This window comes from Trachypithecus francoisi, unplaced genomic scaffold, assembly GCF_009764315.1.
Source record: "Trachypithecus francoisi isolate TF-2019V2 unplaced genomic scaffold, Tfra_2.0 Contig01440, whole genome shotgun sequence".
Lineage (NCBI taxonomy): Eukaryota > Metazoa > Chordata > Mammalia > Primates > Cercopithecidae > Trachypithecus > Trachypithecus francoisi.
This window is the reverse complement of record NW_022681431.1, coordinates 31,107,198-31,121,438: the sequence shown is the minus strand read 5'-3', so window position 1 is coordinate 31,121,438 and position 14,241 is coordinate 31,107,198. Positions and strand designations below refer to the sequence as shown.

Here is a 14,241-nt window from a genome sequence, read left to right as displayed (position 1 = left end):
TGAGTAGCTGGGACTACAGGCACACACCACCATGCCTGGCTAATTCAGACCATTTTTAAGTGTGTAATTCTGTGGCGTTAAGTACACTCACATTGTTGTATAACCATCATCACCATCTACTTCTAGAACTTCCTCATCATCCCAAACTTTATTTTGTCTTTTTATTTTTAAATTTTAGATTTCGGGGGTGTGTGTGCAGGTCTTTTACATGGATATATTGCATAATGGTGAGGTTTGGGCTTCTAGTGAACCCATCACCTAAATAGTGAACACTGTACTCAATAGGTAGTATTTCAACCCTCACCCTCTTTCAGTCTCCCCACTTTTGAAGTTCCTGATGTCTATTATTTCCATCTTTATGTTTAGCTCCCACTTATAAGTCAGAACATGTTATTTTTCTTTCTTTTTTTTTTTCTTCTTGAGACAGGTTCTCTCTCTGGCACCCAGGCTGGAGTGCAGTGGCACAATCTTGTCTCACTGCAACCTTCGCCCCCCAGGCTCAAATGATCCTCTCACCTCAGCCTCCCAAGTAGCTGAGACCACAGGCACACACCACCATGACCAGCTATTTTTTTGTATTTTTGGTAGAGACAAGGTTTTGCCATGTTGCTCAGACTGGTCTTGAACTCCTGGGCTCAAGCAATCCACCCACCTCAGCCTCCCAAATTTCTAGGATTACAGGTGTGAGCCACTGTGCCCGGCCTGATCATGTGGTGGTTAATCTTCCCTAACAGAAACTTTATGCCCATCAGGTAACAACTACCATGGTTCAGCTCTGGGTAACCTGTGTTCTACTTTGTGTCTCCATTAATGAGCTGATTTTATGCACCTCATAAAGTAGAATCATACAGTATTTGTGCTTTTGTGTTTAACTTGTTTCACTTAGCATAATGTTTTCCAAGTTCATTTATGTTGTAACACGTATTAGAATTTCCTTCCTTTTTATTGATAAATAATATTTCATTGGGTATGGTGCTCACACCTGTAATCCTAGCACTTTGGGAGGCTGAGGTAGGAGGATTGCTTGGGCCCAGGAGTTGGAGACTAGCCTGGACAACAGAGCAAGACCTTGTCTCTAAAAAATATTAAAATTTAAAATTTTTCATTGTATGCACATACCATATTTAGTTTCTCCATTCATCTGTCAGTGGTCATTTGGGTTACTCCCACCTTTTGGCTGTTGTGAATAATGCTGCTAGGAACTCTGGTGTACAAGTATCCGTTTGAGTCTATGTTTTCAACTGCAATTTCTGGGTCATAAAGTAATTTCTATGTTTAACATTTTAAGGAACCTCCAGACTGTTTCCCACAGCAGCTGCCCTGCTTTAGCTTTATATTCCCACCAGCAAGGCACTATGGCAGTTTCTCTACGTCCTTGCCAACACTGTTATTCTCTATGTGTGTGTGTGGTGTGTGTGTGTGTGTGTGTTTTAAATAATAACTATCCTTATAGGTATGAAGTGGTAACTCATTGTGGTTTTGATTTGTATTTCCCTACTGAGTAATTATGTTCAGCATCACTTCACATGATTAGTGGCCATTCATCTGTCTGGTTTTTGAGGTTTCTTTTTGAGATAGGGTCTCACTCTGTTGCCCAGGCTAGAGTACAGTGGCGTGATTATGGCTCACTGCAGCCTCAAACTCCCAGGCTCAAGTGATCCTCCCACTTCAGCCTCCCAGGTAGCTGTGACTATAGGTGTGCATCACCTTGCCCAACTAATTTTTGTATTTTTTGTAGAAACAGTGTTTCACCATGTTGCCCAGGCTGGTCTCAAACTCCTGGGCTCAAGCGATCTGCCCACCTTAGCCTCCCAAAGTGTGGAGGTTATAGGCATGAGCCACCGCTCCTGGCCCTAGTATTTGATTTTCTGTTTCTGTATTAATCCACTTAGGAGAATGACCTGCAGCTGCATCCATGTTGCTGCAAAGGACATGATTTCTTTCCTTTTTATGGGTGCATAGTATTCTATGGTGTATATACACCACATTTTCTTTATCTAGTCCACCATTGATGGGCATCTAGGTTGATTCCATGTCTTTGCTCCTGTAAATAACAACACCAGAGTTTTGACCTGCTCTGTTTTCATCCTGGGCCAGTTCACTCCTCCTTAGGCAACCTGATGGTCCCCTGCTCCTGGGACGTCATCATATTGATGCCAAAGTTAGTGGGGACACCCAAGGGGCATATTGCATTATAGCTTAGAACTCCTGGTCTCAGACGATTCTCCTGCCTCAGCCTCCCGAGTAACTGGGACTACAGGTGTGCACGACCATACCTGGCAGTTTGTCTGTCTTCTGTGGAGAATTGACTATTGAATACCATTGCCCGTTTTTGAATTGGGTTGTTTACTTTTTTGTTTTTGAGTTATGAGTTGTATATATATTCTGATATTATTATCAGATACAGTCATACCCCATAGATATTTCAGGTTTGGTTTCAGACCACTACAATAAAATGAATAAAGTGAGTCATATGAATTTTTTGGTTCTCTAGTGCATATAAAAGTTATGTTCACATTATATCATAGTCTTTGAAGTGTACAATAGCATTGTCTAATAAACAATATACATACTTTAATTATAAAATACTTTACTGTTAAAAAATGCTAACATTTATCTATCTGAACCTTCAGCAAGTCGTAATGTTTTTCCTGGTGGAGGGTCTTGACTCCATGTGAAAGCTGCTGACTGATCAGGGTGGTGGTTGCCGACAGTTGAGGTGGCTGTGGCAGTGTGTTTTTTTTTTGAGACAGAGTATCGTTCTGTCGCCCAGGCTGGAGTGCAGTGGCATGATCTCAGCTCACTGCAACCTTCACCTCCTGGGTTCAAGCAATTCTCCTCCCTCAGCCTCCTGAGTAGCTGTGATTAAAGGCGTGTACCACCATGCCCGGCTAATTTTTGTATTTTTAATAGAGACGGGGTTTCACCGTGTTAGTCAGGCTTGTCTTGAACTCCTGATCTTGTGATCCGCCCGCCTCGGCCTCCCAAAGTGCTGGGATTACAGGCATGAGCCACTGCGCCTGGCTGGCAATTTCTTAAAATGAGACAACAAATAAAGTTGCCACATTGACTGACTTTTCCTTTCACAAAAGATTCCTCTGTATGTAGCATGTGATGCAGTTTGATTGCATATTATCCACAGACTTTCTTTTCAAAACTAGAGTCAATCCTCTCAAACCCTGCCTGCCTCTGCTCTACTTTGTTTATGTAATATTTTAAATCCTTTGTTGTCATCTCAACAATGCTTACAACGTCATTACCAGGATTAGATTCCATCTTGAGAAACCACTTCTTTTGCTCATCCATAGGAAGCAACTCCTCATCTGATCAAATATGGTCATGATGCAGCAGTTTGGTCACATCTTTAGGCTCCACTTCGAATTCTAGTTTCCTTGCTGTTTCCACCATATCTGCAGTGACTTCTTCCTCTGAAGTCTTAAACCTCTCAAAGTCATCCATGAGGGCTGGAGTCAACTTCTTCCAAACTCCTGTAAATGTTGATATTTTGATCACCTCCCATGAATTAAGAATGTTCTTGGCGGGGCATGGTGGCTCACGTCTGTAATTCCAGCACTTTGGGAGGGCGAAGCAGGCAGATCACTTGAGGCCGGGAGTTTGAGACCAGCCTGGCCAACACTGGTCAGCACAGGGCGAAACCCTGTCTCTACTAAAAATACAAACATTAGCCAGGCATGGTAGCACACACCTGTAATCCCAGCTACTTGGGAGGCTGAGGCACAAGAATTGCTTGAACCTGGGAGACAGGTTCCGCCAAGCCAAGAGTGTACCACTGCACTCCCAGCCTGGGCAACAGGGTGAGACTCTGTCTCAAAAAACAAAAAACAAAAACCAAAAAACAAAAAGGCTGGGCGTAGTGGCTCAAGCCTGTAATCCCAGCACTTTGGGAGGTCCGAGACGGGTGGATCACGAGGTCAGGAAATCGAGACCATCCAGGCTAACCTGGTGAAACCCCGTCTCTACTAAAAAATACAAAAAAACTAGCCGGGTGAGGTGGCAGGCGCCTGTAGTCCCAGCTACTCAGGAGGCTGAGGCAGGAGAATGGCATAAACCCGGGAGGCGGAGCTTACAGTGAGCTGAGATCTGGCCACTGCACTCCAGCATGGGCGACAGACAGAACGAGACTCCGTCTCAAAAAAAAAAAAAAAAAAGTTATTGGCTGGGCGCAGTGGCTCATGCCTGTAATGCCAGCACTTTGGGAGGCCGAGGCAGGCAGATCATAAGGTCAGGAGATCGAGACCATCCTGACTAACACGGTGAAACCGCATCTCTACTAAAAAATACAAAAAAATTAGCCAGGTGTGGTGTGGGTGCCTGTAGTCCCAGTTACTTGGGAAGCTGAGGCAGGAGGATGGCATGAACCCAGGAGGCAGAGCTTGCAGTGAGCCGAGATCACGCCACTGCACTCCAGCCTGGGCGACAGAGTGAGAGACTGTCTCAAAAAAAAAAAAAAAAATTTTTTTTGTTGTTGAGCATAGCCAGCCTTCATCAATGATCTTAGCTAGATCTGGACAACTTGCTGCAGCTTCTCCATCAGCACTTGCTCTTCCTAAAATAAAAGTTTGTGCTTCATCTTTCCTTAAATGTCATGAACCAGCCTCTGCTAGCTTTCAACTTTTCTTCTGTAGCTTCCTCTCCTCCCTCAGCTTCACAGAATTGAAGGAGGGAGGGACTTGGTCTGGATTAGGCTTTGGCTTAAGGAAATGTGGCTGGTTTGATCTTCTATCCGGAGTACTCAGACTTTCTCCATGTCAGCAATAAAGCTGTTTTGCTTTTTTATCATTTATGTGTTCACTTGATTAATACTTTTAATGTCCCTCAGGAATTTTTCCTTTTAATTCACAACTTGGCCAGCTAGCACAGCTTTTGCCCTAGCTCGACTTTCGACATGTCTTTTTCACAAAACTTAATCATTTCTAGGTTTTATGTGAAATGAGAGACATGCAAGTCTTCCTTTCACTTGGACACCTACAGGCCACTGTAGAGTTATTAGTTGACCTAATTTCAATATTGTCAATGCCTCAGGGAATAGGAAGGTCTGAGGAGAGAGAGAGAGATTGGGGAATGGCTTGTCATTAGAGCAGTCAGAGCATACACAACGTTGATTGATTGATTGCAAGTATAACCAAAATGTGACACAGAAACATGAAGCAAGTGCATGCTGTTGGAAAAATGGTGCCAATAGTCTTGCTCAACACAAGGTTGTCACAACCTTCAGTTTGTAAAAAACACAATATCTGCTAAGTGCAATAAAGTGAAACAAAATCAGGATTTCCTGTATATGATTTGCCAATATTTTGTCCCTTTCTGTGGATATTCTTCTTACTCTCTTAAGTGCCCTTTGATATACATAGTTTCTGATTTCGAGAAGTCATCTTTGTGTTTTTTTCCTTTTTTTGGCCTGTGCTTTTGTCTTATATATAAGGAATCATTGCCAAAATCCAGTGGCATGAATATTTTCTTGCTTTTTCCTATAATTTGTATAGTTTTAACTCTTAAGTTTAGCCCTTTGATGCATTTTGAGTTTTTATATTTTTAATATGGATATTCAGTTTTCTGGCATTTATTTGTTGAAAGAGGATACTTTCTCTATTGAATGGTCTTGGCACCCGTGGCACCCTTGTCAAAAAGTATTTGACCATTGTCTAAATCAGTTTGGCTTGTTGTAACAGATAACCATAGGCTGGGTGCGGTGGCTCACACCTGTAATCCTAGCACTTTGGGAGCCCGAGGCAGGCAGATCACTTGAGGTGAGGAGTTCGAGACCAGCCTGGCCAACATGGTGAAACCCCGCCTCTGCTAAAAATAGAAAAATTAGCTGGAAATCACTTGAACCCGGCAGGTGGAAATTGCAGGGAGCCATGATTGTGCCACTGCACTCCAGCCTGGCAACAGAGCAAGATCTGTCTCAAAAACAAAAACAGGCCAGGCGCGGTGGCTCACGCCTTTAATCCCAGCACTTTGGGAGGCCGAGGCAGGCGGATCATTAGGTCAGGAGATCGAGAGCATCCTCGCTAACACAGTGAAAGCTCATCTCTACTAGAAATACAAAAAATTAGCTGGGCTACTTCAGGGGGTGAGGCAGGAGAATGGCATGAACCTGGGAAGCGGAGTTTGCAGTGAGCCGAGATGGCGCCAGTGCACTCCAGCCTGGGCGACAGAGTAAGACTCCGTCTGAAACAAAACAAAACAAAACAAAACAAAAAACAAAGCTGGGCATGGTGGCTCACGCCTGTAATCCCAGCACTTTGGGAATTCAAGGCAGGCAGATCATGAGGTCAGGAGATTGAGACCATCCTGGCTAACAAAGTGAAACCCCTTCTCTAGTAAAATACAAAAATTAGCAGGGCATGGTGGTGTGCAGCTATAGTCCCAGCTACTTGGGAGGCTGAAGCAGGGGAATCGCTTGAACCCAGGAGGCAGAGGTTGCATTGAGCTGAGATTGTGCCACGGAACTCCAGCCTGGCAACAGAGCAAGAGTCCGTCTCAAAAACAAAACAAAACAAAACAAAAAACAAAGCTGGGCATGGTGGCTCACGCCTGTAATCCCAGCACTTTGGGAATTCAAGGCAGGCAGATCATGAGGTCAGGAGATTGAGACCATCCTGGCTAACAAAGTGAAACCCCTTCTCTAGTAAAATACAAAAATTAGCAGGGCATGGTGGTGTGCAGCTATAGTCCCAGCTACTTGGGAGGCTGAAGCAGGGGAATCGCTTGAACCCAGGAGGCAGAGGTTGCATTGAGCTGAGATTGTGCCACGGAACTCCAGCCTGGGCAACAGAGCAAGAGTCCGTCTCAAAACAAAACAAAACAAACACACACACACACACATACACACACACAAAACAAACAAAAAAAAACAAATAACCATAGACTGGGTGGCTTAAACAACAAACATTTATTTCTCACAGTTTGAGAGCCTGGGAGGTCTAAGATCAAGGTGTTGTCAGATCTGGTGTCTAGCGAGACTCGGCTTCATGGGTTGTGGATGGTGGTTTTCTTGCTGTGTCTTTATATGGAAGAGAGTAGAGCAGGGAGCAGGTTATCTCATGTATCTTTTTGTAAGGGCAGTAATCCTATCACAAAGGCACCACCCTCATGACCTAATTACCTCCCAAAGGTTTTGTCTCCAAATACCATCATCATGGGAGTTACAGGCAGTATTCAGCAGCTTGGGCTATTTGTTCTTGTTGTTTGGCTTCACGACAAGATGTAGGAATTCCTAAATCTGGTGGTAGAATATTTTTAAAAATATATTCTATTTAAATATATTTTTAATTTATATATATTTTAACATATAATTAAATAGAATATTATATATTTTAAAAATACATTTAAATAGGATATATTTAAAAAAATATTCTACCACCAGATTTAAGAATTCCTACATCTTTCTTATAGAAAGAAGCCAAAGGAGAGGCTTTCCAGTCACGTGGTTCATGTCTGTACTCTGAAACGTCATCACAATTTTTTTTCCAATGAAAAGGGAGTGGTTTTCTACTCTCAAAGAATGGAGAAATGCCATTTAGCTAGGTATTCACTGGTATTTAAATGAGATGGTTCCTCTGCTAGTTAGATTGCTCCTTGACAGGGTGCTTTCATATAGTGAGTGCTTTCTTTCACAGATCATCTGTTCAATCATCAGAATGTGCCTTATTTTAAAATGAAGAATGCATCAAGCTCTAACAGGTTTAGGCCGGGCGTGGTGTCTCATGCCTGTAATCCCCACACTTAGAGAGGCTGTGGCAGGCGGATCACCTGAAGTCAGGATCGAGACCAGCCTGGCCAACATGGTGAAACCCCATCTCTACTAAAAATACAGAAATTAGCCAGGTGTGGTGGCACGTGCCTGTAATCCCAGCTACTCAGGAGGCTAAGGCAGGAGAATCTCTTGAACCTGGGAGGCGGAGGTTGCAGTGAGTTGAGATTGCGCCACCACACTCCAGTCTGGGTGACAGAGTGAGACTCCGTCTCCACAACAACAAAATAAGATTTAACAGGTTTAAACAGAGTTCAAATTGTTTCATTGTTTAGATATTTGAGTTTAAATTGCTTTTATGTCTTCTGTGAACTAACAGTTATATTTAGTTGATTTCTTTTTCTAAAATTTGCGGTTTTTTGCTAACAATTGAATAATCATAGGATAGATTTCTATACTTTTCACTATCACATTCGAATATGAGAGTTCTTATCTCTGTTGGATATTGGCTTACCCAGAGAGTAAAGGCTCTTCTGTAGAGTAACCCTGGGACTGTGTAGACTTAAAATATTCTTGTCAAGACATTTATGTTTAGAAGATACATTAATAGCCAAATGAAATTAAGCTGTGATAACATGCAACGCTTTGCCCTCACCCTACCTACCAGCCTGACCAACACATCTTTCTTTTTTCTCTTTTTTTTTTTTTAAGACAGAGTTTTGCTCTTGTTGCCCAGGCTGGAGTGCAATGGCACAATCTTGGCTTACCACAACCTCCACCTCCCGGTTCAAGCGATTCTCCTGCCTCAGCCTCCCGAGTAGCAGAGATTACAGGCATTTGCCACCAAGCCCGGCTAATTTTGTATTTTTAATAGAGACAGGGTTTCTCCATGTTGGTCAGGCTGGTCTCGAACTCCTGACCTCAGGTGATCCACCCACCTCGGCCTCCCAAAGTGCTGGGATTACAGGCATGAGCCACTGCGTCCAGCCAACATCTGACTTTCAATATGGGATGTTTTATCCCATCCATTTATATTAGCCACTAACCGCTTGCCTTTGATTCACCATTTTAACTGTTAATGTCAAGATATTAGTGACATGTTAAGTTTCGGCTTTTCTTCCTTTTTTTTTTTTTGAGACGGAGTCTCGCCGTTTTCAGCCCAGGCTGGAATGCAATGGCGTGATCTCAGCTCACTGCAAACCTCTGCCTCCTGAGTTCCAGCAATTCTCCTGCCTCAGCCTCCTGAGTAGCTGAGATTATAGGCACCCACCACCAAGCCTGGCTAATTTTTGTATTTTTAGTAAAGGCAGGGTTTCACCATGTTGGCCAGGCTGGTCTCAAACTCCTGACCTCAGGTGATCCACCCGCCTCGGCCTCCGAAAGTGCTGGGATTACAGGCATGAGTCACCACACCTGGCCAAGTTTTGGCTTTTCTACATTAAATAATTTTAGTTTCTGCTCTGTTCCCCTCCCCTAATACCTGAAAATTAGGAGAAGGATCTAATTAGATGTGGAAAAGCATTCAAATGCATAATAGTAGGTAAAATTAGATAACTGCTTATTTTGAAGAAATTTCACCAAAGAAACAAATGTTCTTTACATTATTTGTAAGGTTCCATTTACAATAGATTTCTAAGGTACTAGGCCTCTGGATTTTACCATTTGCCACTTAAACCTGAAATTAGCTAATAATCAGTGATCTCAGAAGAACTCACCACAGGACAGCCTGAAACGTACAGTCCCGGAAGTGAAGTGCTTGTATGCCATCAATTACATTAATTACCAGTAGTTATAAGTCAGAAAGTAGACCCATGAAGAAAATGGATTCATCTGATAATATTTTCTATTCAAAATTTATTATATTCTATTCAACAGAAATGTACATCAAAACATTCACCCAGAAAACCAGGAGCTAGTAAGGGTACTTCGAGAACAGCTTCAAACAGAACAGGTATTGTATATATGTTTATTTGAGGAGTAGATGTGATAGCTCCCTTTGCATGTGAAATTGTGGTAGAACATTAGTAAATTACTTTTTGGAAACATGGGCTTCTTTCCGGCTTCAAATTACCTTATATTATTTTATAGATTGTATATTTGCAGAATGGGCAAATTGCCTAGCCTTAATCTACTCAGATGTCTTCATGTTTGTTTATTATTAATTTGCTTTAAAAGATAGCAGTTTTCCCTCGGGAGGCTGAGGCAGGAGAATGGCGTAAATCTGGGAGGCGGAGCTTGCAGTGAGCTGAGATCCGGCCACTGCACTCCAGCCTGGGTGACAGAGTGAGACTCCGCCTCAAAAAAAAAAAAAAAAAAGATAGCAGTTTTCCTATTGTTTATTAGTGTAGAAATAATTGCTGTCTAATTGACCTTAATGAAATGTAGTAGAAAAACCATTTTTTTCTGACATATACTCCCTAACATCTACAAAGAAATAATTAGAAGAGGTGGCTGTTTTGGTTTTTTCCTCCTTTTTTCTTCAGTTGCCAAAGTTGTAACAATAAAACTAGCTAGGCAAAGAAAAAAATTAACTTTTTTCCTGTTTGTTCTTTGCTTTTTACCAGATGGAATCTCTAAGAATTGGAGATATACTTTATGAAGCCTGGAATAAATAGGATATTGTACACCTTCATGCTGAGATATCTAACATCAAGAAACAAAATTAAAAATTCCTTTCCTACTGATCAAACTTCACTTCCAATAAGGGTTTTGTTTTTTTTATTAAAAAGAGACAGGGCCTCACTATGTTGCCCTGGCTGCTGTCCAACTTTTGAGCTCAAGCACTCCTCACCTCGGCCTCCCAGAGTGCTAGGATTACAGTCTGGGCATGGTGGCTCACACCTGTAAAACCAGCACTTTGGGAGGTCAAGGCGGGAGAATCACTTGAGCTTAGGAGTTCCAGACCAGTTTGGGCAACATGGCAAAACCCTGTCTCTACTAAAAATACAAAAGCTAGCTGGGTATGGTGGTGCACAGCTATAGTCCCAGCTACTCAGGAGGCTGAGGTGGGAGGATCTCTTGATCCTGGGAGGTTGAGGCTGCAGTGAGCTGTGCTTGCTCCACTAAAACCAAAGTGCTGGGATTATAAGCGTGAGCCACCGCGCCTGGCCCCAATAAGGGTTTTATAATTTATCCATTCACCAAATATTTTTTGAATGTCTACCACATACCATACATTTTCTAGGCATTGGGAATTCAATCGTGAATTAAACAGACAAAAATTCCTACCCTCATGGAACTTATATTCATTGATAAAAGAATAACTTAAGCAGGGCCAGGCACAGTGGCTCATGCCCGTAATACCAGCACTTTGGGAGGCTGAGGCGGCGGATCACAAGATCAAGAGATCAAGACCCTCCTGACCAACATGGTGAAACCCCATCTCTACTAAAAATACAAAAATTAGCTGGGCGTGGTGGCGCTCACCTGTTGTCCCAGCTACTTGGGAAACTGAGGCAGGAGAATCACTTGAACCCCAGAGGGGGAGGGTGCAGTGAGCTGAGATTGCGCCACTGCACTCCAGCCTGGTGACAGAGAGCGAGACTCCTTCTAAAAAAAAAGCAATACTTTAAGCCTATTAGTAGTACTGTGTTCCATAACAATTGTTACCCATAATTCATGTTGAGATAGTGTTTTATAATTTACAAAGTGATTTCCCAAACAACAATCGTATTTAATCTTTAGACATAAGGCAATTATAATTATTCTCATTAACATATGAGACTGCTAAGATTTGCTAACACTCACACTAGCGATTTCATGACTGGGTTCAGCTATGGAGGGGCCCCAGATTGAAGTGAATCTTCAGGTCTCCTTGCAGCAGTGTCCACTCATCTGCCTCACCTCTTCCTGAGGCCTAGCACACAGCTCTCAGAGTGAAAATAAGGCTGGCGATGTAGTCTATTCTTTGCTGTCTAGTATGACAGCCACCAGCCACCTGTGGCTATTCAAGTGAGTTAAAATTAAATAGAATCTGAAATTAAGTCTTCTAGTCACACTGGCCACATTTCAAGTACACAATGGCCACATGTGCCTCGTGGCTACTGTATTGGACAGCACTGATAAAGATTTCAATTACTGCAGAAAGTTCTACTGGACATCTCTGTTAATTGGTTTTTGTCGGTTTCTTTAAAAATTAATAAGGAGAAGGCCGGGTGGAGTGGCTCACGCCTGTAATCGCAGCACTTTGGGAGGCTGAGGCAGGCATATCGCCTGAGGTCAGGAGTTCAAGACCAGCCTGGTCAACATGGTGAAACCCTGTCTTTACTAAAAATACAAATTTAGCCGGGCTTGGTAGTGGGCACTTGTAATCCCTGCTACTCCAGAGGCTGAAGCAGGAGAATCACTTGAACCTGGGAGGCAGAGGTTTCAGTGAGCTGCGATTGTACCACTGCATTCCAGCCTGGGTGACAGAGTGAGACTCTGTCTCAAAAAGAAAAGAAAAGGTGGAGAAGGGAACATAAAGTGCTGTACACTTTTTGTAGCATTAGAACTGACATAAGTGACTATAACATCAAGGTGTAGCCTTGGATCACAGAATATTCTGGTGATTTAGGGCTGTTTTGGAAGTATGACCTTTTAGTTATGTTTATTATTATTTAACTTCATTAAATTTGTTTATTAATATTGAGTGGCAAAAATCTGATTCACTTAAGAACAGTTCCTATTTAGTAAATTTGATACTTTTTCTGTAATTAGATATTTTTCATGCTAGCAACTTTATCTGCTGGGTTCCATCAAAACAAGTTTTGATAAATAAGTATTTTTACAATACAATAACATAAGATATACGTTATGTGGACACTTCTTTTTTTTTTGAGGCAGGGTCTCTGTTGCCCAGGCTGGAGTGTAGCAGTGTGATCTCGGCTCACTGCAGCCTCTACCTCTTGAGTTCAAGTGATTCTCTCACCTCACCCTCCCGAGTAGCTGGGACTACAGGTGCCTGCCACCATGCCCAGCTAATTTTTGTATTTTGTGGTAGAGACAGGGTTTCATCATGTTGGCCACGCTGGTCTCAAACTTTTGACCTCAAGTGATCCACCCACCTCAGCCACCCAAAGTGCTGGGATTACAGGTGTAAGCCTCCGTGCCCAGCCATGTAGACACTTTTCTAAGTCCTGAAGTACAATGAGTCCTACAGATAAATCCCTTGCCCTCATGATCCATCCTAGTGAGGTCTTTGATATCTGGATGTTTCTTGCATACGTGCAACACTTTTAAAATGAAAAAGACGTTGAAAATGAAAAAAGTGAAGACTTAGAAAACAGTTTGACATTTGATATTTTTTTCTTTTTGTGACAGGGTCTTGCTCTGTCACCTAGGCTGGAGTGCAGTGGTGCAGTCACAGCTTACTGCAGCTTCAACCTCCCAGGCTCAGGTGACCTCCCACCTCAGTCTCCCAAGTAGTCAGGACTACATGTGCATGCCACCACCACTCCTGGCTAATTTTTCTATTTTTTATAGAGACAGGGTTTTGCCATGTTGCCCAGGCTCGTCTGGAACTCCTGGGCTCAAGTGATCCACCTGCCTCGACCTCCCAAAGTGCTGGGAATACAGGCGTGAGTCACCACACCCGACCTCAGCATTTATTATTGTTAGCTTATGCACTAGCTCAGCCTTGTGTTACTCAGAATAATTTATGTATTCCAGTAGAGTAAAAGATGAACTCTTGAGTTAATCTAAGTTTTTGTCTTTAAATTGTGTTTAGGAAGGAAAGTGGAGACCATGCAGCTTAAATAAAAACAAGATAGCCTCATAACGTTCTTAAAATTGTAACCTTAAACTATTGCACGTTTACAGTTTGATGAGGGTTACATACTGTTGACTCTGTTCTCAAATATAATTTAACATGAGATACTGTGGAGGGCTACGTGTTGTATTCCAATGTGTGCACCTGTGTTCTTATTAGGATGCACCTGCTGCTGCTCGACAGCAGTTCTACACCGACATGTACTGTCCCATCTGCCTGCACCAAGCCTCCTTCCCGGTGGAGACCAACTGTGGACATCTTTTTTGTGGTAAGCAAACAACACTATAATTGGGAAAAGTGACTGTTTAGACCAAGACCAAGACCTCTATGTGTACAAAGGCTGGATTCCTAATTTTCTCTTTGTCACATTTTGTATTTTGTGAGTAGGGTAGATTACCTCTGATACCCTGCTCTGCTTGTCAACCAAGTATACTTAGCATCTAAATAATACACTTATTTACTTTCTATTTAGTGTGTCCATGTAGCAGCTATGGGTTCAGAAGTTAAAGAAACTATTCAGCTTCCCCATAAACAGAAGTGTGTTTCTTTGGACAGTAGTTCAAGTAGATCCATAGCATGAGGGATTCACTGAGTCCCTATTTGTTCATCACTCTTTGGGAGTTTCATTTATTATTCATCCTTCCCAGGGCAGGAAGGTTCTTCTCTCAAGAACCTGCCCAAGACCCTGCGTTGCCCTCCTGCCTCTTTTGACTCTGAGTTTGTACTGAAGGTCTTAAAGGTCTTAGTCTAAGTATGTTTGTCTCTGTCTCTGTCT

General features: G+C 42.5%; 1 protein-coding gene across 6 annotated transcripts in view; it reads left to right on the top strand.

The window, feature by feature from the left end:
- Positions 1–14,241, top strand: part of RNF170 (ring finger protein 170) — a 45,190-nt gene that overhangs the window by 16,567 nt on the left and 14,382 nt on the right. For 4 of the 6 annotated variants that reach the window (XM_033232621.1, XM_033232604.1, XM_033232611.1 and 1 more), the window contains 2 exons: positions 9,593–9,668; positions 13,626–13,734. In XM_033232621.1, coding sequence (XP_033088512.1) covers positions 9,593–9,668; positions 13,626–13,734 — 185 coding nt within the window. The remainder of the gene's footprint in view (positions 1–9,592; positions 9,669–13,625; positions 13,735–14,241) is intronic. The other 2 variants (XM_033232635.1, XM_033232628.1) reach the window with 1 other exon arrangement.